The 15,530-nt window shown below is 37.5% G+C and overlaps 1 protein-coding gene across 1 annotated transcript; it reads left to right on the top strand.

Moving 5' to 3' along the window:
• Positions 1-1,061: 1,061 nt before the first annotated feature.
• Positions 1,062-15,355, top strand: LOC306878901 (obscurin-like protein 1; the record flags this gene model as incomplete). The annotated part of the gene is made up of 21 exons (XM_079431490.1): positions 1,062-2,172; positions 4,086-4,355; positions 4,628-4,888; positions 5,041-5,346; positions 5,689-5,955; positions 6,362-6,637; positions 7,229-7,504; positions 7,662-7,934; positions 8,241-8,516; positions 8,716-8,991; positions 9,085-9,360; positions 9,453-9,728; positions 11,127-11,396; positions 11,644-11,910; positions 12,154-12,420; positions 12,545-12,657; positions 12,752-12,905; positions 14,171-14,332; positions 14,459-14,563; positions 14,669-14,935; positions 15,084-15,355. 21 exons carry the CDS (start codon positions 1,062-1,064, stop codon positions 15,353-15,355), a joined length of 6,021 nt encoding a protein of 2,006 aa, XP_079287616.1.
• Between the last annotated feature and the right edge of the window lie 175 nt (positions 15,356-15,530).

Below are 15,530 nucleotides of genomic sequence, written 5' to 3'. Positions count from 1 at the left end.
GGAATGTCTCACTATTCCACATAAAGTTCACAATACGTATATACATTGTTTTGTACCATTACAAAAAAGTAACTGCAGTGGTTTAAATGTAGTACTGGTGTGGTAATTTTGAAAAGTGGCAGTATTGAAAAATGCACTTACACTACATTCAAATGATCACTGTCTCACTGCAATAGTGAAAAATGCTTTACGACAGTTATTAAAATGTGTACTACTGCATCTATAATACTGTACTGAACAGTTAAAAAAAACTGTAGAACAAACATTCTTACTCAAAAACATAATTGACCAGGTCTTGTATTATCATTAACACAGATAGCAGATCGTTGACAGCAACTGATCCGGTGACACTGGAATAAAGCCCTAATGTCAGTCATATCCATAAATCAAATCAAATCACTTTTATTGTCACATCACCACAGCACGTGTGCCTTCGTGAGTGAAATTCTTGAGTGAATGCCATGTGCATCCATATGAATGCCCTGTGCATTTTGTGTAAATTGTATATTCTTTTGTAAATTTTTAAATGGAGGACAACATAATCTTGAGCATTTAAATTCAGAATTTTCTTATTTAAATTTATATATAACATTTACTCGAGAGAGAGAGAGAGAGAGAGAGAGAGAGAGCGAGAGAGAGTGAAGGAAGGTTGTTGTAACATTTTATTTTACTGGATCCAGAAAGAATGTATAAAATGGAGTGTTTGACATTTGTCACGGTTGTGAAAGTTCTTGCACTGCGTTTTTATTAAATTTTTGTTAGCCAAAGTTTTATGTATTTGTTTATTAACTTGTCTTTATGTAACTATGTCTCGTCATAACCATCTATAAAATGTCTTTAGTGATTCATTGAGCCACAAGTCCTCAAATTAGAGAGAGAGAGAAAAACACAATGGGTAAACTCATAACTCACAATGAGTTATAATAGCAGGAATGTTACAAATGTCAGATTGAAAAATGATGACAAGTGTAAAACTTTGTTTTTGTTTTTCCAGAGCTGGGTATGTGCCACAGATATTTGTGCCATTCCTAATTCCAATAATAATACAGAATAAGTGAAATATGGATGTATTTGGAGGTGCTCCACGTGTGCTTGGTTACCCGCGTCCAGTATTGGTGAAATGTGGAACAGATGCTGTTCTTAAATGTCAGATTGGTGGAGATCCCCAACCAGATGTGATCTGGGAGCGGAAAAACGAATCTATTCTTCTGGAGGGTCGTTACCGTATTACTCAAGATGGCAAGGTATACAGCCTTTATATCTCTGGGGTGACATTGGAAGATGCTGGTCAGTATATCTGCCGAGCTAAAAACAACATTGGGGAAACATATGCAGCTGCAACGCTTAAAGTGGAAGAAGAGCCCCAAGAGCTCCAGCAAACACAGCCTGCCCTACCACCACCACCAACACAACAAAATGAAGTAAACGTGATTCCACCAGAACAAGAAATCAACATTATGAATCAACAACAGGGTGGGATGGTACAGAAAGCAGACCCATTCCAAGACAACAAGCCTCATTTTCTGATCAAACCTCTTTCTTTAAGAGTTGATCGTGGAGAAGATGCTGCATTCTCCTGCAAGCTGTCTGGTGAGCCTTTACCTCAGGTGGTTTGGGAGAAAGATGGTAAACAGTTGAATGAGATCTATGAAAGTTCCCACTACCATGTGGGCCAGCAAGATGGTGGCTGGTTCCAGTTGAAGATTTTCAGAACAAGAGCCCCAGATGGAGGCGTTTACATGTGCAAAGCAGTCAACACGTACGGAGAAGCGATGACTGGAGCTGTGCTCCTGGTAGAGCCCATTCCAGAACAAAGAGAGGGAAGCAAGACAAATGGCTACACCAATGGCCATTACTCACCACACCAATCGAGAGCCAAACACTCAAAAGAGCCTTATTTAAATGTGTCGAAGGCTAAGAAGTTCACAGTCACAGAAGGTAAACATGCCAAATTCCGTTGCTATGTCACAGGAAAGCCTAAACCAGAGATTGTATGGAAGAAAGATGGAGAGAATATTGTGCTGGGTCGACGATTTCTCATTTTTGAAGATAGAGAGGGGTATTACACCTTGAAAGTACTGTACTGTAAGCAACAGGATACAGGACTCTACATATGTGCCGCCTCAAACGCACTGGGAAACACACTGAGTGCTGTGCAACTGTCAGTTAAAGGTAACTCCATTTTTAATTGTCAACTATGTTTGATTAATTACTAACATATCTGTATCAAACAACTATGTCTCTGGGTTCTCTTGACAGTTCAGAGAACTAATCAAAACATTCTTACCTCTTCACCAAGAATCTTACAACTAAAATATGGCAAAAAAATATTGTCTTGATTGTTTTGTGAGTTGTCATATCACCATTATCTCCCATTATGGGTTAATATATGTTGCTGTGTGCTTAAAGGGATCATATGATGCGATTTCCAGTTTTTCTTTCTCTTTGGAGTGTTACAAGCTGTTTGTGCATAGATAAGATCCCTGAAGTTGCAAAGACTAAAATCTCAGAACCAAAGAAATATTCTCTATAAAAGTTAAGACTCGACCACGCCCACCTAAAACAGCTCATTCAAACATGCCCCCACATGTCTACGTCACGGTGTGGGAAGATTTGCAAAACACCGCCCAAATATATATGCAAAGAAAGAAGGCAGAACTATTATTCTCGCTATAGTAGGGTTTCTGTCGCCGGCGCCATGTCCTGGAGACGCTGTGTTTCGTTGTGAAAGCGAAAGTACTTTGTTTGGACTTCCAAAAGGGGACACAACTAGAAATCAGTGGTTAAGTTGTATTTACAACACTGTTCCAGAACAGTTCAACCCAAATATTAGAGTGTGTGCAGCGCATTTTACGGAGGACTATTTCCTGAACCTGTGAGTAGCCTGACAGCTATGCACAAAGTCTCTATAAAGTGGAGCAATTCCAACTTAGCAAGGACAGTCTGGTGCTTCTGACTCACAGCCTGTAAGTATGTTTTCTTATTTAAAGAATTTGCCACTGACGATTCAAACACAAGTTTTGAACAGTGTAGAGTAGCTCTTGTTGTTTGTCGTTTCTCCAATCACAAATGCAGATATGGTCATTTTTATGGTTTATGTTGATAATGTCGCATTGCATTGCGCTGCGTAAAAAGACAGTATAAGTCATAATAATAAATAATTATGTCCCCACTGGATGCAACAAATGCCTCGTTTATAATGGGATTTTTTGTTTATGTGTCGTCACGCCGGGACACAGCATCACAATATGGTAAGGTGCCTAACATTTCCGTCTCACACTTGAGGGATTCTGCCAATCACAACGCACTGGATAGCTGTATAGTGTGTGGAATAATGTATAGTATGTGGAAAATAATGTGTTTTTTTAACCTTAAACCACATAAGCACATTGCATTACAGCAAATACACAAAACAATGTTCTTTTTAGCAACGTCATATGACCCCTTTAAGACTTAAAGTTAGCATATAATTAAAATATGTGACTATGGCATATTAATAACACTGATATACCAAGTTCTAACAAATAATGTGTTTTTGTGTGTTTATATTCTCAATATAAGTTAATAAAACATTGGTTGTATTGAATTCCTTACTCTTTATGACCATAATATAACAGTGACTGTCTGACTTTGTGGTGATATATTTAGTTGTAAAGTTATGCACTGAGCAATGTATTCGATGGATACTGACCAATGGTCAATGCATGATGAAAGGTGAGAAAAGCCACAGAGCTCAGTGCATTCCTGAGTGACAGCATCACTGCAATCTTATCAACAATGCAATGGGGCATATCTTACGCTTTGTAAGGTGCAATTAAGCCTGTAGGATTATGTCCTTTCCTAGTAACTGCATGACCACAACCTTTTTTTTTTTTTTACTCTCCTTGGCCTGCCACATCCCAGTTGAGGTAATGTATAATTTAAAAGTGTTTAGTGCATATCTATAGATATGTGAACAGTGTTTAGATAATAAAACTTTGTTGTTTCACAGTGCATCTGCAGTGTGACTTGTTTTAATCACTTAGCAAACTGCAATTACTATAAAAATTAAAACATTTCTTATGGTAAATTTCTTCCATTTATAGGGCCTCCGGTCCGATTTAAGCGAGCTCTTCAAGATGCGGAGGTTAGGGAAAGGGATGTTGCTGTTCTGGAATGTGAGGTTCCAGAAGAATCCTTTTCCACGGCATGGTACCTGGAGGATCAGAGGCTGCAGCCAGGAAATAAGTATAACATGGAACAGAAGGGAACACGGAGACGACTAACCATACAAAATGTTGGGGCAGATGATGATGGAGTTTACCTGTGCGAGATGCCTGATGGTGGAAAGACTATTGCAGAATTGGCAGTTAAAGGTATGGTACAGAGAGAATAGGTCTTATTAGGGCTATCGAAGTTGACATGTTAACGCTTTAGTACTCAAGCCTAAAAATGACCAAAAGCATTAAAAAATTAACAATAAAAACATAAAACAATATTTTGTGCTTTCCAGCTGCATTTTTTTTATTACCTAATAAAATAAAATTAAAAGTGATAATAAAATATTTAAAAAAATAATAATATAACTTGTGTCATACATATGTAATAGAAAGATCTGTCTAATTTCATTTACTTATTTTTCTGTTAGGTACAATTGTGAAGAAACTTCCACGGAGGTTAGAGGTGATGGAAGGAGAGAATGCAGCGTTCTTTGTGGAGGTGGAACAAGATGATATGGATATCTGTTGGTTTAAAGATGGACTGCTGTTGCAAGAAACACATCAAACCATTATCAAGTCTTTTGGCAAAACCCACATCCTTGTTTTTGTCAATACATCATATCAAGACTCAGGCACGATCACCTTTATGGCAGGCAGATCGACAACAAGCTCCAAACTCAGAGTCAAAAGTAAGAGAATACACACATGGCGTTGTGATGCACAAGTTCTATTATTGTAAAAAAAAAAAAAAAAAAAAAATTCTACTAAATCTTTTTGAAAATAACATATTTAATGTGTGGAATTTAATATTTAGCATCTGATTTAATTTGTTTTCATTTAGCTGCTCGACACTGCCCCCCCATCTGTCCTGTGAGTGTCCAAATGCACACTGACTGTTTAAATGGTGCCATCCTTTCCTGGTCACCATCACCTAACTTGCAAAACTCTACTAAGTCAGTGTATGTGCTAGAACGTCAGGAAGTGGGCTCTCAGGAGTGGCAGCGATGCCTGACAACAGAGACAGCCACTTCTGCTGAGGTCCTGGGTGACAGCGTGCCTTGTGAGGGTGATTACCGTTTCCGTATCTGCTGTGTTAATAAATATGGCCGAAGTGGACATGTGGAGTTTCCCAAAGTAGTACATCTAGGTAAGAATAAACATTTTACAAACTTTCTATAATATCAATCTGTCAAAAATAGTTTGCATTATAAACACATCACTCATAAGAAACCTATAAAAAGAAGGTAGAGATATAAGTGTGGCAGGTACTACTTACCAAAAAGACCCTTCAGGTTTGTAAAGAACATGAATGTCTCCAGTGAGATTAGGTTTGACAATCACAAGCAATTTGTCATAAGAGCCTACAATATTCATAGTACAGAATGACAAAAGAGGTTTTTTTTGTACATGTACATTATAGTGGCACAATATCATGAGATAATCTTCTCATCTTCTCATCTGATCTCATCTTCTATTTTATTGTCTGCAGTCCCAGGTCCAAAGATCAAAACCCCTCTGAAGAATGCTGTGGTGACTGAGGGGGAGGATGCTATGTTCTCCATTGAGCTCTCTGCTAACTTGATTGGCACATGGTTCCTGAATAGCCAGCAGCTGCAGGATAGTGGACGCTTCTCCATCACTCAGTCAAAAAACCAACACACTCTAAGGATTCAGCAAGTGCCTAATGTGTACGATGGAGCTGTAATCACCTTCATTGCCACTGGTGTACGAGATTCAGCGACCCTACAGATTAAAGGTCAGTATTTACATGGGTGATTCAATTTTTTTTTTAGGTTTCAGTCACCATGTCTGACTAAATATGAAATGAAATGATGAAATGATTGGAGCTAACCTGCATATGTCATCAGATATCTGTAATTTAACAGAAAGTTCAAGTTTTGGTATTTTGATTAAACTTTATATGGGAAAATAAAAAAAATAAATAAACCCTGACACATATGCATTGACAAATTCTTTACAATAAGATCAATATGCATGTATTATATGCATGGATAGGGAAAATTTTCATTTCATGCTAATTTGAAATCCGTATAATGTTCGGATTGATGCACTTATATTTCCAACCAATACTTAATTGCATTACTTTCAAGATTTACGACATTGACAGTCTCACAGAAAATTCTCTATGTCCTGTTTTGCAGCACCTGAAGAGAAATTCTTACCAATGTCAGAGATGGACACCAAGAAGACCACTGAGGTGGGAAATCCCATTGTGCTGTACTGTGAGGTGTCCCATCCCACTGCCAATGTTCGGTGGTTCAAAGATGGACAGGAGCTACATGTAGAGGAAGGTCTGAATATCCAATCAGATGGCAACATGAGGAGGATCATCATTCAGTCAGCAGAGTACTTTCATTCTGGAGTCTACACATGCCAATCAAACAACGACATTCTCACATTTAATGTAAATGTTGAAGGTAAAAACTATACGCAATATTTATTCCTAGTACAACATTACAATCGTAAATGATGAGCTGGACAATTTTAACATTAAATATAAAATAAATTAAATATTCACCAAGACATAGTTGTGCCCTGTTTATTATAATTTTACTGTTTATTACCACATGCTGTGTGCATTGTTTAGTGCTATTCATTGAAGGAATTATGTAAGCCATTATTATTAATGGGTCATTATTAATAGGCATGCATGCACGTGTGATGTGAATTTGACAGTGCTGAATATTCTGTGCCAGATATTGTGTGTATTACATTTTATGGTTATTCTAAATTATTGGAAAGCAGCCAGAGGCTCACCGTGCCTTCAAAATAATCCAAATGAGGTGCATAGACCAAAAAAGTTTCCGAAATAGTAAGAGCTTGAAGAAGGTCAGCACACTCTCAAACATCAAAGAGAATCACAAGCGAGATGATTTTTGGAGCAATTTACTGAATAAAAGGCAAACGTTTCGGTCACATGTTGACCTTTTTCAATGCCAAGCTGACAATAGAGCTAGGAGCCATCTTCTTTATTCTAAATGATTAAAATGCTCTTCTTTTCCCATCAGCCCCACCTGTGTCGTTTAAAGAGATTACGCAGGAAGAGAAGCAGAAAAGCGCTATGGAACTTGACCCTGTGGTCCTGACGTGTGAACTCTCCCGACCAGATGAACCTGTCTACTGGTTTAAAGATGGAGTTGCGGTTCTTCAGTCAGACAACATCACCATTCAGTCTGAAGGCACCATGAAAAGACTTATAGTCCGATCAGCGGCGCTGGCAGACGCTGGGACGTATACTTGCCAAGCAGGCGACCAAACCATGTTGTTTTCTGTCAACATTAAAGGTAACAGTCGAAATACTGGTTCTCTAGAATCATATTGCATATGAAGAATGTTTTTAATATGTTTATATTCCATCACTGTACAATCTAAGTTGAGCCACAGTACACTGAAATTACAAAAAAAAAAATTAACTGATGATGTTGACTGACTCATATCTAGAACCTCTAGTTACAATTGTGGACCCAAAAGATGACATCCACATGGAGCGTTATGTCTCTGAGGAGGTTGTCCTGAACTGTGAGATATCTCGATCAAATGGAGAGGCTCATTGGTTTAAAGATGGCCTAAAGCTCCAGGAAAGTGAGAATGTCAGACTCGGTGCTGAAGGCCCATACAGGAAAATAATCATTCTCTGCGCTTCCAAACGAGATTCTGGAGAGTATGTATGCGACACAGGCGGTGACTCAGTATTTTTCCAGCTGATTATTACGGGTAAGTATCAAAGGATAGGTTTCAAGTGATTTTCTCACTTCTTTATCTCTGTTTTATACTTTATTTCTAAGTAAGATTTTTAATTATTAATCATTTAATTTCAAACAATTGTTTAATTAATTAGTATGGCTGTTTATTAATAAGTAATTTCTGTAGTCATTAATTAAATTGTTATTTAAACCAAATATTTGTTGTATTCATAAACAGCTGGAATAACCTTTTCCTCATTATAGTATTTTTCAAAAACAAGCAGCATGTATTTTTTTTCATGTTTTGTCAACCATTATGCACCTCTTCTAAACCCAGAGGCTCCAGTCCGCATTGTGTCCCCAAGAGTGTCAGAGGTCGATGTGTGTATACTGAGCTCTGAGAAGCTGGTCCTGAGCTGTGAGATCTCCAAAGCAGATGCAGAAGTCTGCTGGTTTTGTGATGGCATGGAGGTGGAAGAGAATGATAACTTGAAACTGGAAGATGATGGGATTTACCACAGGCTGGTGATTCCCTGTGCTAATATTGATGATTCTGCAGAATATGTATGCGAGACTGCAGATGACTCCGTCACATTTTGGGTGAAAGTAGAAGGTAATTTTGTGTAGTTTGTGGAAAGTAGGAAAGAAACATATTTTTTCTCTTATCTAACGTTTGATGTATTTCTTTATATTCTATTCTAGACTTATAGAGGTTTAATATTGGGGTTTATTGATTTAGGGGGGTTAATATTCTTTATAAGTATTGTTTTTTTTTTTAAATGAAATTCTGCTGATGATATTTTTTTCCACAGAGCCCCCTGTTAAACTTTGTTGTTCCAAGGAGACAGGCAGCGTTACAGAAAATTTTACTGGTGAACCTGTAGTCCTAGAGCTTGATGTTTCCCGTGATAATGCAGAGGTGTGCTGGATGAAAGATGGAGTGAAGGTGGAAGAGAGCAGCAACATCACAATTACGGAGAATGGCCTCATACGCAAGCTTACTATCCATTTTCCAACTCTGAAGGATTCTGGGATATATACCTGCAATGCCATAGATGACACAATAGATTTTAAAGTCAAAATTACTGGTATGATGGTAAACCATTATTTCTTAGTCTTTTTCAAAGTTATTAGTACTTTTTTTCTGAAGGTTAGTTTTTCTTTATCGTTATCTCTTCCAGAGGCACCAGTAAAACTCCTGAATAAAGATCAGATTAAGAGTGAGCACAAGGTTGCGTTATATGATGATGTTGTATTGGAGTGTGAGCTGTCCACAGCCAATGGTCTAGTCAACTGGTATAAAAATGGAAGCCCTATTGAGGAGAATGAACGCTTCTGTTTAGAGGAGGAAGGTGCCTTCAGAACACTCGTCATTCTCTGTGCAGAGCTGCAGGACTCTGGAGAATATATTCTTGATGCTAAAGATGATTCGATTTCATTTCATGTCACAGTACAAGGTAAAAAGTGTCTTTCAGTTGTGTTGATGTGAACCTGTGCATGATCCCAAAAGCAAACAAAAGTCATAATAACATACTTTTGATGAACTCAGAGCCATCAGTGAAGATCATTGGCAACTCTGGTGATCCTGATTATCAGGAAATGGTGACAGGAGATGATCTCATCTTAGCTTGTGAGGTTTCTCGAGCCAGTGCACCAGTTACGTGGCTATTTAATGATATGCCATTGGTCCCTGATGACCGCACACATATTGAAAGCAATGGAACACTCCGGAAACTGACTTTGTCCAACATCCTCCTTTCTGACTCTGGGAAATATAGGTGTAATGCTGTTGATGACCAAATGATAACCATTGTTAAAGTTCAAGGTACTGTATTTATTTTCCTTTCCTTAATATAATAAATGTGTTTAAGAACAAGGGGCTTATGACATATATTTTGTCTGATTTATGAAGAATACATTGCTGTTTGAGTCAATGACTTTACACTCATTGTTTCTTCTTAAATATACCTCTTCTGCATGTTTTTAAAATTACATTAACTAATGATTACTTTTTAATATTTTTTAAAGTTTGTCCACCGATTTAAAATCATGTGGTGTGACCAACGCAGTCATGTGGTCTAACTACCTTGCAGAAATATTGAGGAGAAAAAGAAAAGAAAATTGATGATTTTACCTTTATTTTCAAGGCAATGCTAGTTTGGACTGTACATTGTCACGTGGTCTGACTAAAACCTAAAAACCTAATAATATTTATGAATTCATAATTCATGATATTTATAAAAAAAATACTTTCTAACTTCAGAAATATATTTTTAAATGTTTTTGAAAATTATGACTAAGAGATGCTATTACTTGCTTGATGGTTACACCACATTTAACTATTAAAATGAATCATTTCTAGAAAATGGCTTACATTTCTTTGCATCTGTTTTAAACTAGACTTTTCTTAATTGTGGATACTCTTTGTGTCATATGCCCATTTACCTGAAAAACATAATGAAACCTTATATGCCTTATGAGTTGTATTAATCTCCAGAGCCTCCTGTTGAGTTCCTCAACAAAGAAGAAGTGAACTTGGTCACTGGTTATGAAGCAGAGGCTGTCACTCTTACTGCCATGGTTTCCAGACCTAATGCTATAGTGCGATGGCATAAAGACTGGACTCCAGTCAGTGATGAACGTTTCCACATAGCCAGCCTGGGTCTGACCCGCACTTTCACCATCAAACCATTAAAGAAACTTGATAGTGGAGAGTATACATGTGATGCGAACACAGATGAGATGCACTTCAGTCTCCTGGTCAAAGGTTGGTAACTGGAATCAAACGTTTGCTTGTGACAGAGCAAAGTCACATTAGCATTGCAACTCATTTAACATAAAATAATAACCATGTAATCTGTGTGTGTTACAGACATGCGTATTAAATTTGTGAAACCACTGATTGACACAGTGGCCCATAAAGATGGTATGGTAACATTTTGCTGTGAGCTATGCAAGGCCAAAGCAGATGTCCAGTGGAAGAAGGATGGAGTGGAGATCATTCCCAGCCGTCGCGTCTCTATCCGTGCCAACGGGACAGAGAGGAGTCTCACAATCCATCGTCTCACCAAAGAAGATGTTGGAGAGTATGCTTGTGAGTCCAAAGATGACTGCACCAGCGCCAGATTAAGGGTAGAATGTAAGTGTGAAACATCTGAAGATACAAAAAGATACTAAAGCACACACACACACTCAATACTATCCACTTGCTTTGCATTTGCAGTGCCCCGTGTGGTGGAATTCCTCACAGAACTTCACAATACCACAGTCATGGAGGGTGAGGATGCTACCTTTAAGTGTGTGGTCTCACCTGATGATGTTCAGTTGGTCTGGCTCATGGATGGAGAACCCATCAAACCCAGTGATCGCTACCATATTGAACAGAACAGCCTCTGCCATACTCTAATAATCCGGAAGGTCCAGCTTTTGGATTCCTCTCGGATCACTGCAGAGGCTGAGGGTATCATTTCTAAAGCCAGCCTCAAAGTCCAGGGTAAGTAAATAAATTATTCATTTTAATGATTAGTTCACCCAAAAGAAAATTATCTGTTATCATCTACTATCATATACTATCATCTATTTCTAAAATAAAAATTAATATGTGCAATGATCAAGATTTGACACAAAAATTAGAGGGGACTTTTTCAGCAAATACCGACTTCAGTTTTATACTTCTTGTTAAAGAACTTGTTTTGTAAATTCATGGCTTTGTAACACTAAACTTTTACATTTACATGCAGAGGCACAGGTGTTGTTCACAAAGAGAATGGAGGCAGTGATGGCTGAAGAGTTTGGAGAGGCTATATTAGAGACAGAAGTGAGTCTGGAGTCTGGAGAGGTGCAGTGGATGAGGCAGGGGGTGGTAATCCAGCCAGGACCCAGACATAAACTCACCCAGAATGGCTGCAAACGCATCTTGACCATCACTAACCTCAGCCTGTCTGATCGTGGCACTTACCGCTGTGAGAGTCTCCATGACCGTACACAGGTCAAACTCAATGTGGAGCGTAAGTGGCCAATTTTCAAATATTTGGTACTTTAGCCTAACTATTTATAATTCTGCTGAAAAAATATACAATCTGTTGGTGATATTAAATAAAATAATGCACCTAAGAACTTGGCAGTCATTTCAATTGGAAGATCAGCTATTTCTGATCTTTGGCCTAACAGTTCTGAAATTGCTTATACATGAAGATAATTTTTTTTATTTAGTTTAAGATTTACTAAATAAGCTCTGTTACAATTTAAAGCGAGGAAGATTGTCATATGCAAGGGGCTGATGGACATTGAGACGTTTGAGAGAGAGACTACATCCTTCGAGGTGGAACTTTCTCATGCTGATGTGCAGGGTGTGTGGCAAAAAGATGGTCTGCGCGTCAAACCCAATAACAACTGGCATGTTAGTTGCAATGGAAGAGTACATGGTCTCACCCTCTCCAATCTCACCTTAGAGGATACTGGTAGCATCGTCTTCTCTGCAGAAGGTCTGAGAACTACTGCCAGACTGGTAGTCAAAGGTGGGTATATGAAACTAATACTAAAAAACTAAAACTAATAGTATATTTCCAAGTTTAGGGGATCTTAGTTTTTTGTTTTTTACATATCCAGGAAAAATAACAAGCATTTTGCATTACATTGTAGAAACACCAGTAGCGATCATTAAGAAGCTGTTTGATGTCAGGTTTGAGGAGGAATCTCCAGTCATTTTGGAGTGTGAGTTGTCTAGGCCAAATGTGGACGTCAGATGGCTAAAGGTACTCCTATATGGGAAAAAATCCACAGTACCTTCCTAAATATGTTTTCATTCTTTCTTACTGAGCTGTTTTCTCACTATGGATCGATCGGCAGAATGGGTTGGAGCTTAAATCCAGTAAGACTTTGAGGATTTATTCCATGGGACGTAAACGCTGTCTACAGATCTTGGAATGCAGCATCCGTGACTCAGGCCTTTATTCTTGTGAAATAGGTGACCTCAGCACTTCCTGTAAACTTGAGGTCTATGGTAAGCTTTTTCACTTTATTCTTCATTTCTTTCCCAGCTTGTTGCTTATTGGAAACATTGAGAAAATGCACACTAGCGGTAAAATTCCCCTGTTGTTCTGAGACCAAAACCGATTGTGTTTTAGTGAATTTCTCTGAGACTATACATACCACAGTTTTAAGTCTGGATGTCCTGTACAGAGCACATTCAGGGCTTTTCAGAGATACTAAATGTTTGGATGTTTCACCATGACTGCTCCCTCTCCTTGGTCTTCAAAAATGTCTGATATTAATTTAGTGACACTCTTATGGAAATATGATAATATTTTGTAATTATCATTTAAATCTGTCTAATTTTTAAACTGTGTGTCATAAATCAACATCTCAGGAAAATGTTATGGGGTTTCAAATCAGAATATGACCTGTTACGAAACAGGACGTTGATTTCATATATGTCCTCATCTGGGACTAAAAGCATATTTATTACGCATTTTGGGAGACACAACTAATGAATAGGGAAATATTTAAATATTTTATGAAACATTATATATTATTATGTCTATTATATCTTGTCAGTTATTATTCCCATTATTACACTTCTGTTTTCATTAAATGATGCCCCAAAAACACATTAATATGCAAATTAGATTTAGTTTATAGATACATTGTATATAATGAGAAAAACCATTTATGGCCATTTTACACACATTTTGCAGAAAGAAAAATGGTATATCAAATCATTCTGTAATAACATAGTTGAGAATAATTTTTATACAAAGTTTGGTAAAAAATTTTTTAATAAAATCCTGAAAACTAAAAATGTATTGATGATTTAAAAAATTGAGTCCCAATGTTCTCTACCGAGGGCATAGCATAACTTATGAGTGAAATAAATAAATAAATAAATATATATATATATATATATATATATATATATATAATTTTTTTTTTTTTTTTTTTTTACAATGACATGAAAAAAAACAATTTTTTTCCTAAAACTTTTTCCCGGGTCTCAGGAGGTTAGAGAGGATTTTATTTGACACTATAGACATTTTCCACTCAAAATTCAAGACAGACAATAAAGTAGAGGTTCACTGCACCCTGTTTACCACAAATCTAGGAAGGTTATCTGAACTTTAAACTTGGCATGAAACCGAAACTGGCTATATGTATTTTCTTATTGTTATGGTTTTTGTGAATGACACAAAGCAATACACATTTCGGTACCAAATAAATCCCTTAGATCTTTGCTAAAAGTTTTTAAAATTTTCTCCACATTGTGCTCAGAACATGAATTAGAGATCATAACTGGCTTGGAGGATCTTTGGATTAAGGAGGACCAGAATGCTGTCTTTATGTGTGAGCTGTCTATGGAAGATATGCCTGGGGAATGGTACAAAAATGGCAACAGGATACGCTCCACTAGCACCATCAAGACTCGTACAGAGGGTGAGGATAAACTTATGTGGATAAACTACGACTAATCTTGCTTTAAAGTGCTTCTGTGTACAATATCAGACTTTTAAATGATACTTGAAAAAGAAATTAGTTATTTTTATTTTACCTTTTAAACAGGCACAAAGCACTTCCTGCTTATATGCAACGTCAAGCCAGAAGATTCTGGAGAAATCAAGTTTGTTTCGAAACAAGTGGAGTCAATTGCTTATCTTGAGGTTGAAGGTATTGTACAAAAGGTGTACTTTAACTGAATATGATTCTGCCTTCATAGTGAATAAAAACAGTTTAATTCAACCAAAAATCTTTTGTCCATATCTATTTTCACAGAGCTTCCTGTAAGCATTGTCCGTCCCCTCAGGGATCGTACAGCACTGGAAAAACATCGAGTCATTCTAGAATGCACTGTATCATCCGCAAATTGTGATGTCACCTGGTACAAAGGGGATCAAGAGTTGGAATCCACAGAAAACATGGAAATAATACAAGAAGGCTGTTATCATAAGCTTGTCATCCACCAGGTGGCGCTGGAGGATGAGGGAACCTATAGTATTGAGGTTGGGGAGCACACATCCACAGCCAAGCTGATGGTGGAAGGTGAGTATTGTGTGAATTCAACTGCTGACTATATATAGCAATGACTTTTGTGTGCTAATAGAATAGCACAAATGATTAAGTCAATATTATGAAACACACAGCATTAATATTCACAGTTCAAGCATTTTTTTTCTGTTTAACTTCACAGCCCAGTCTATCCTAGTGGTGAAGGACATAGAGGATGTGGAAGTGACAGCTCCTGAAATGGCTTGCTTCCAGTGTGAAGTGTCTGTGACCCTCATCAAGCCTCCCATCTGGACACTGAATGGAGAGACCCTGCAGTCAGGGCCCGATATCCGAATAGAGAACCAAGGGACTGTCCACAAACTGACATTCAAAAAAACCAGCTCTGACATGAGTGGGACAGTCAGGTTTACTACAGGGAAAGCCAAGACTAGTGCCAAACTGACAGTGCTGTAGAAATGATCACATACAGTACATGAGGACAGTATAAAAGAGGGGAATACTATATATATATATATATATATATATATATATATATATATATATATATGGATGTGTGAAAAACGTCATGATTTAAACCTGATGGTTGTCAGTATGAAATATCCAGTTGGAACAGAACGCAGTACCAAGC

Source organism: Barbus barbus (genome assembly GCF_936440315.1).
Source record: "Barbus barbus genome assembly, chromosome: 13".
Classification (NCBI taxonomy): Eukaryota; Metazoa; Chordata; class Actinopteri; order Cypriniformes; family Cyprinidae; genus Barbus; species Barbus barbus.
Note: the sequence above shows the minus strand (reverse complement) of the source record. Positions and strands in the feature narration are given on the sequence as shown.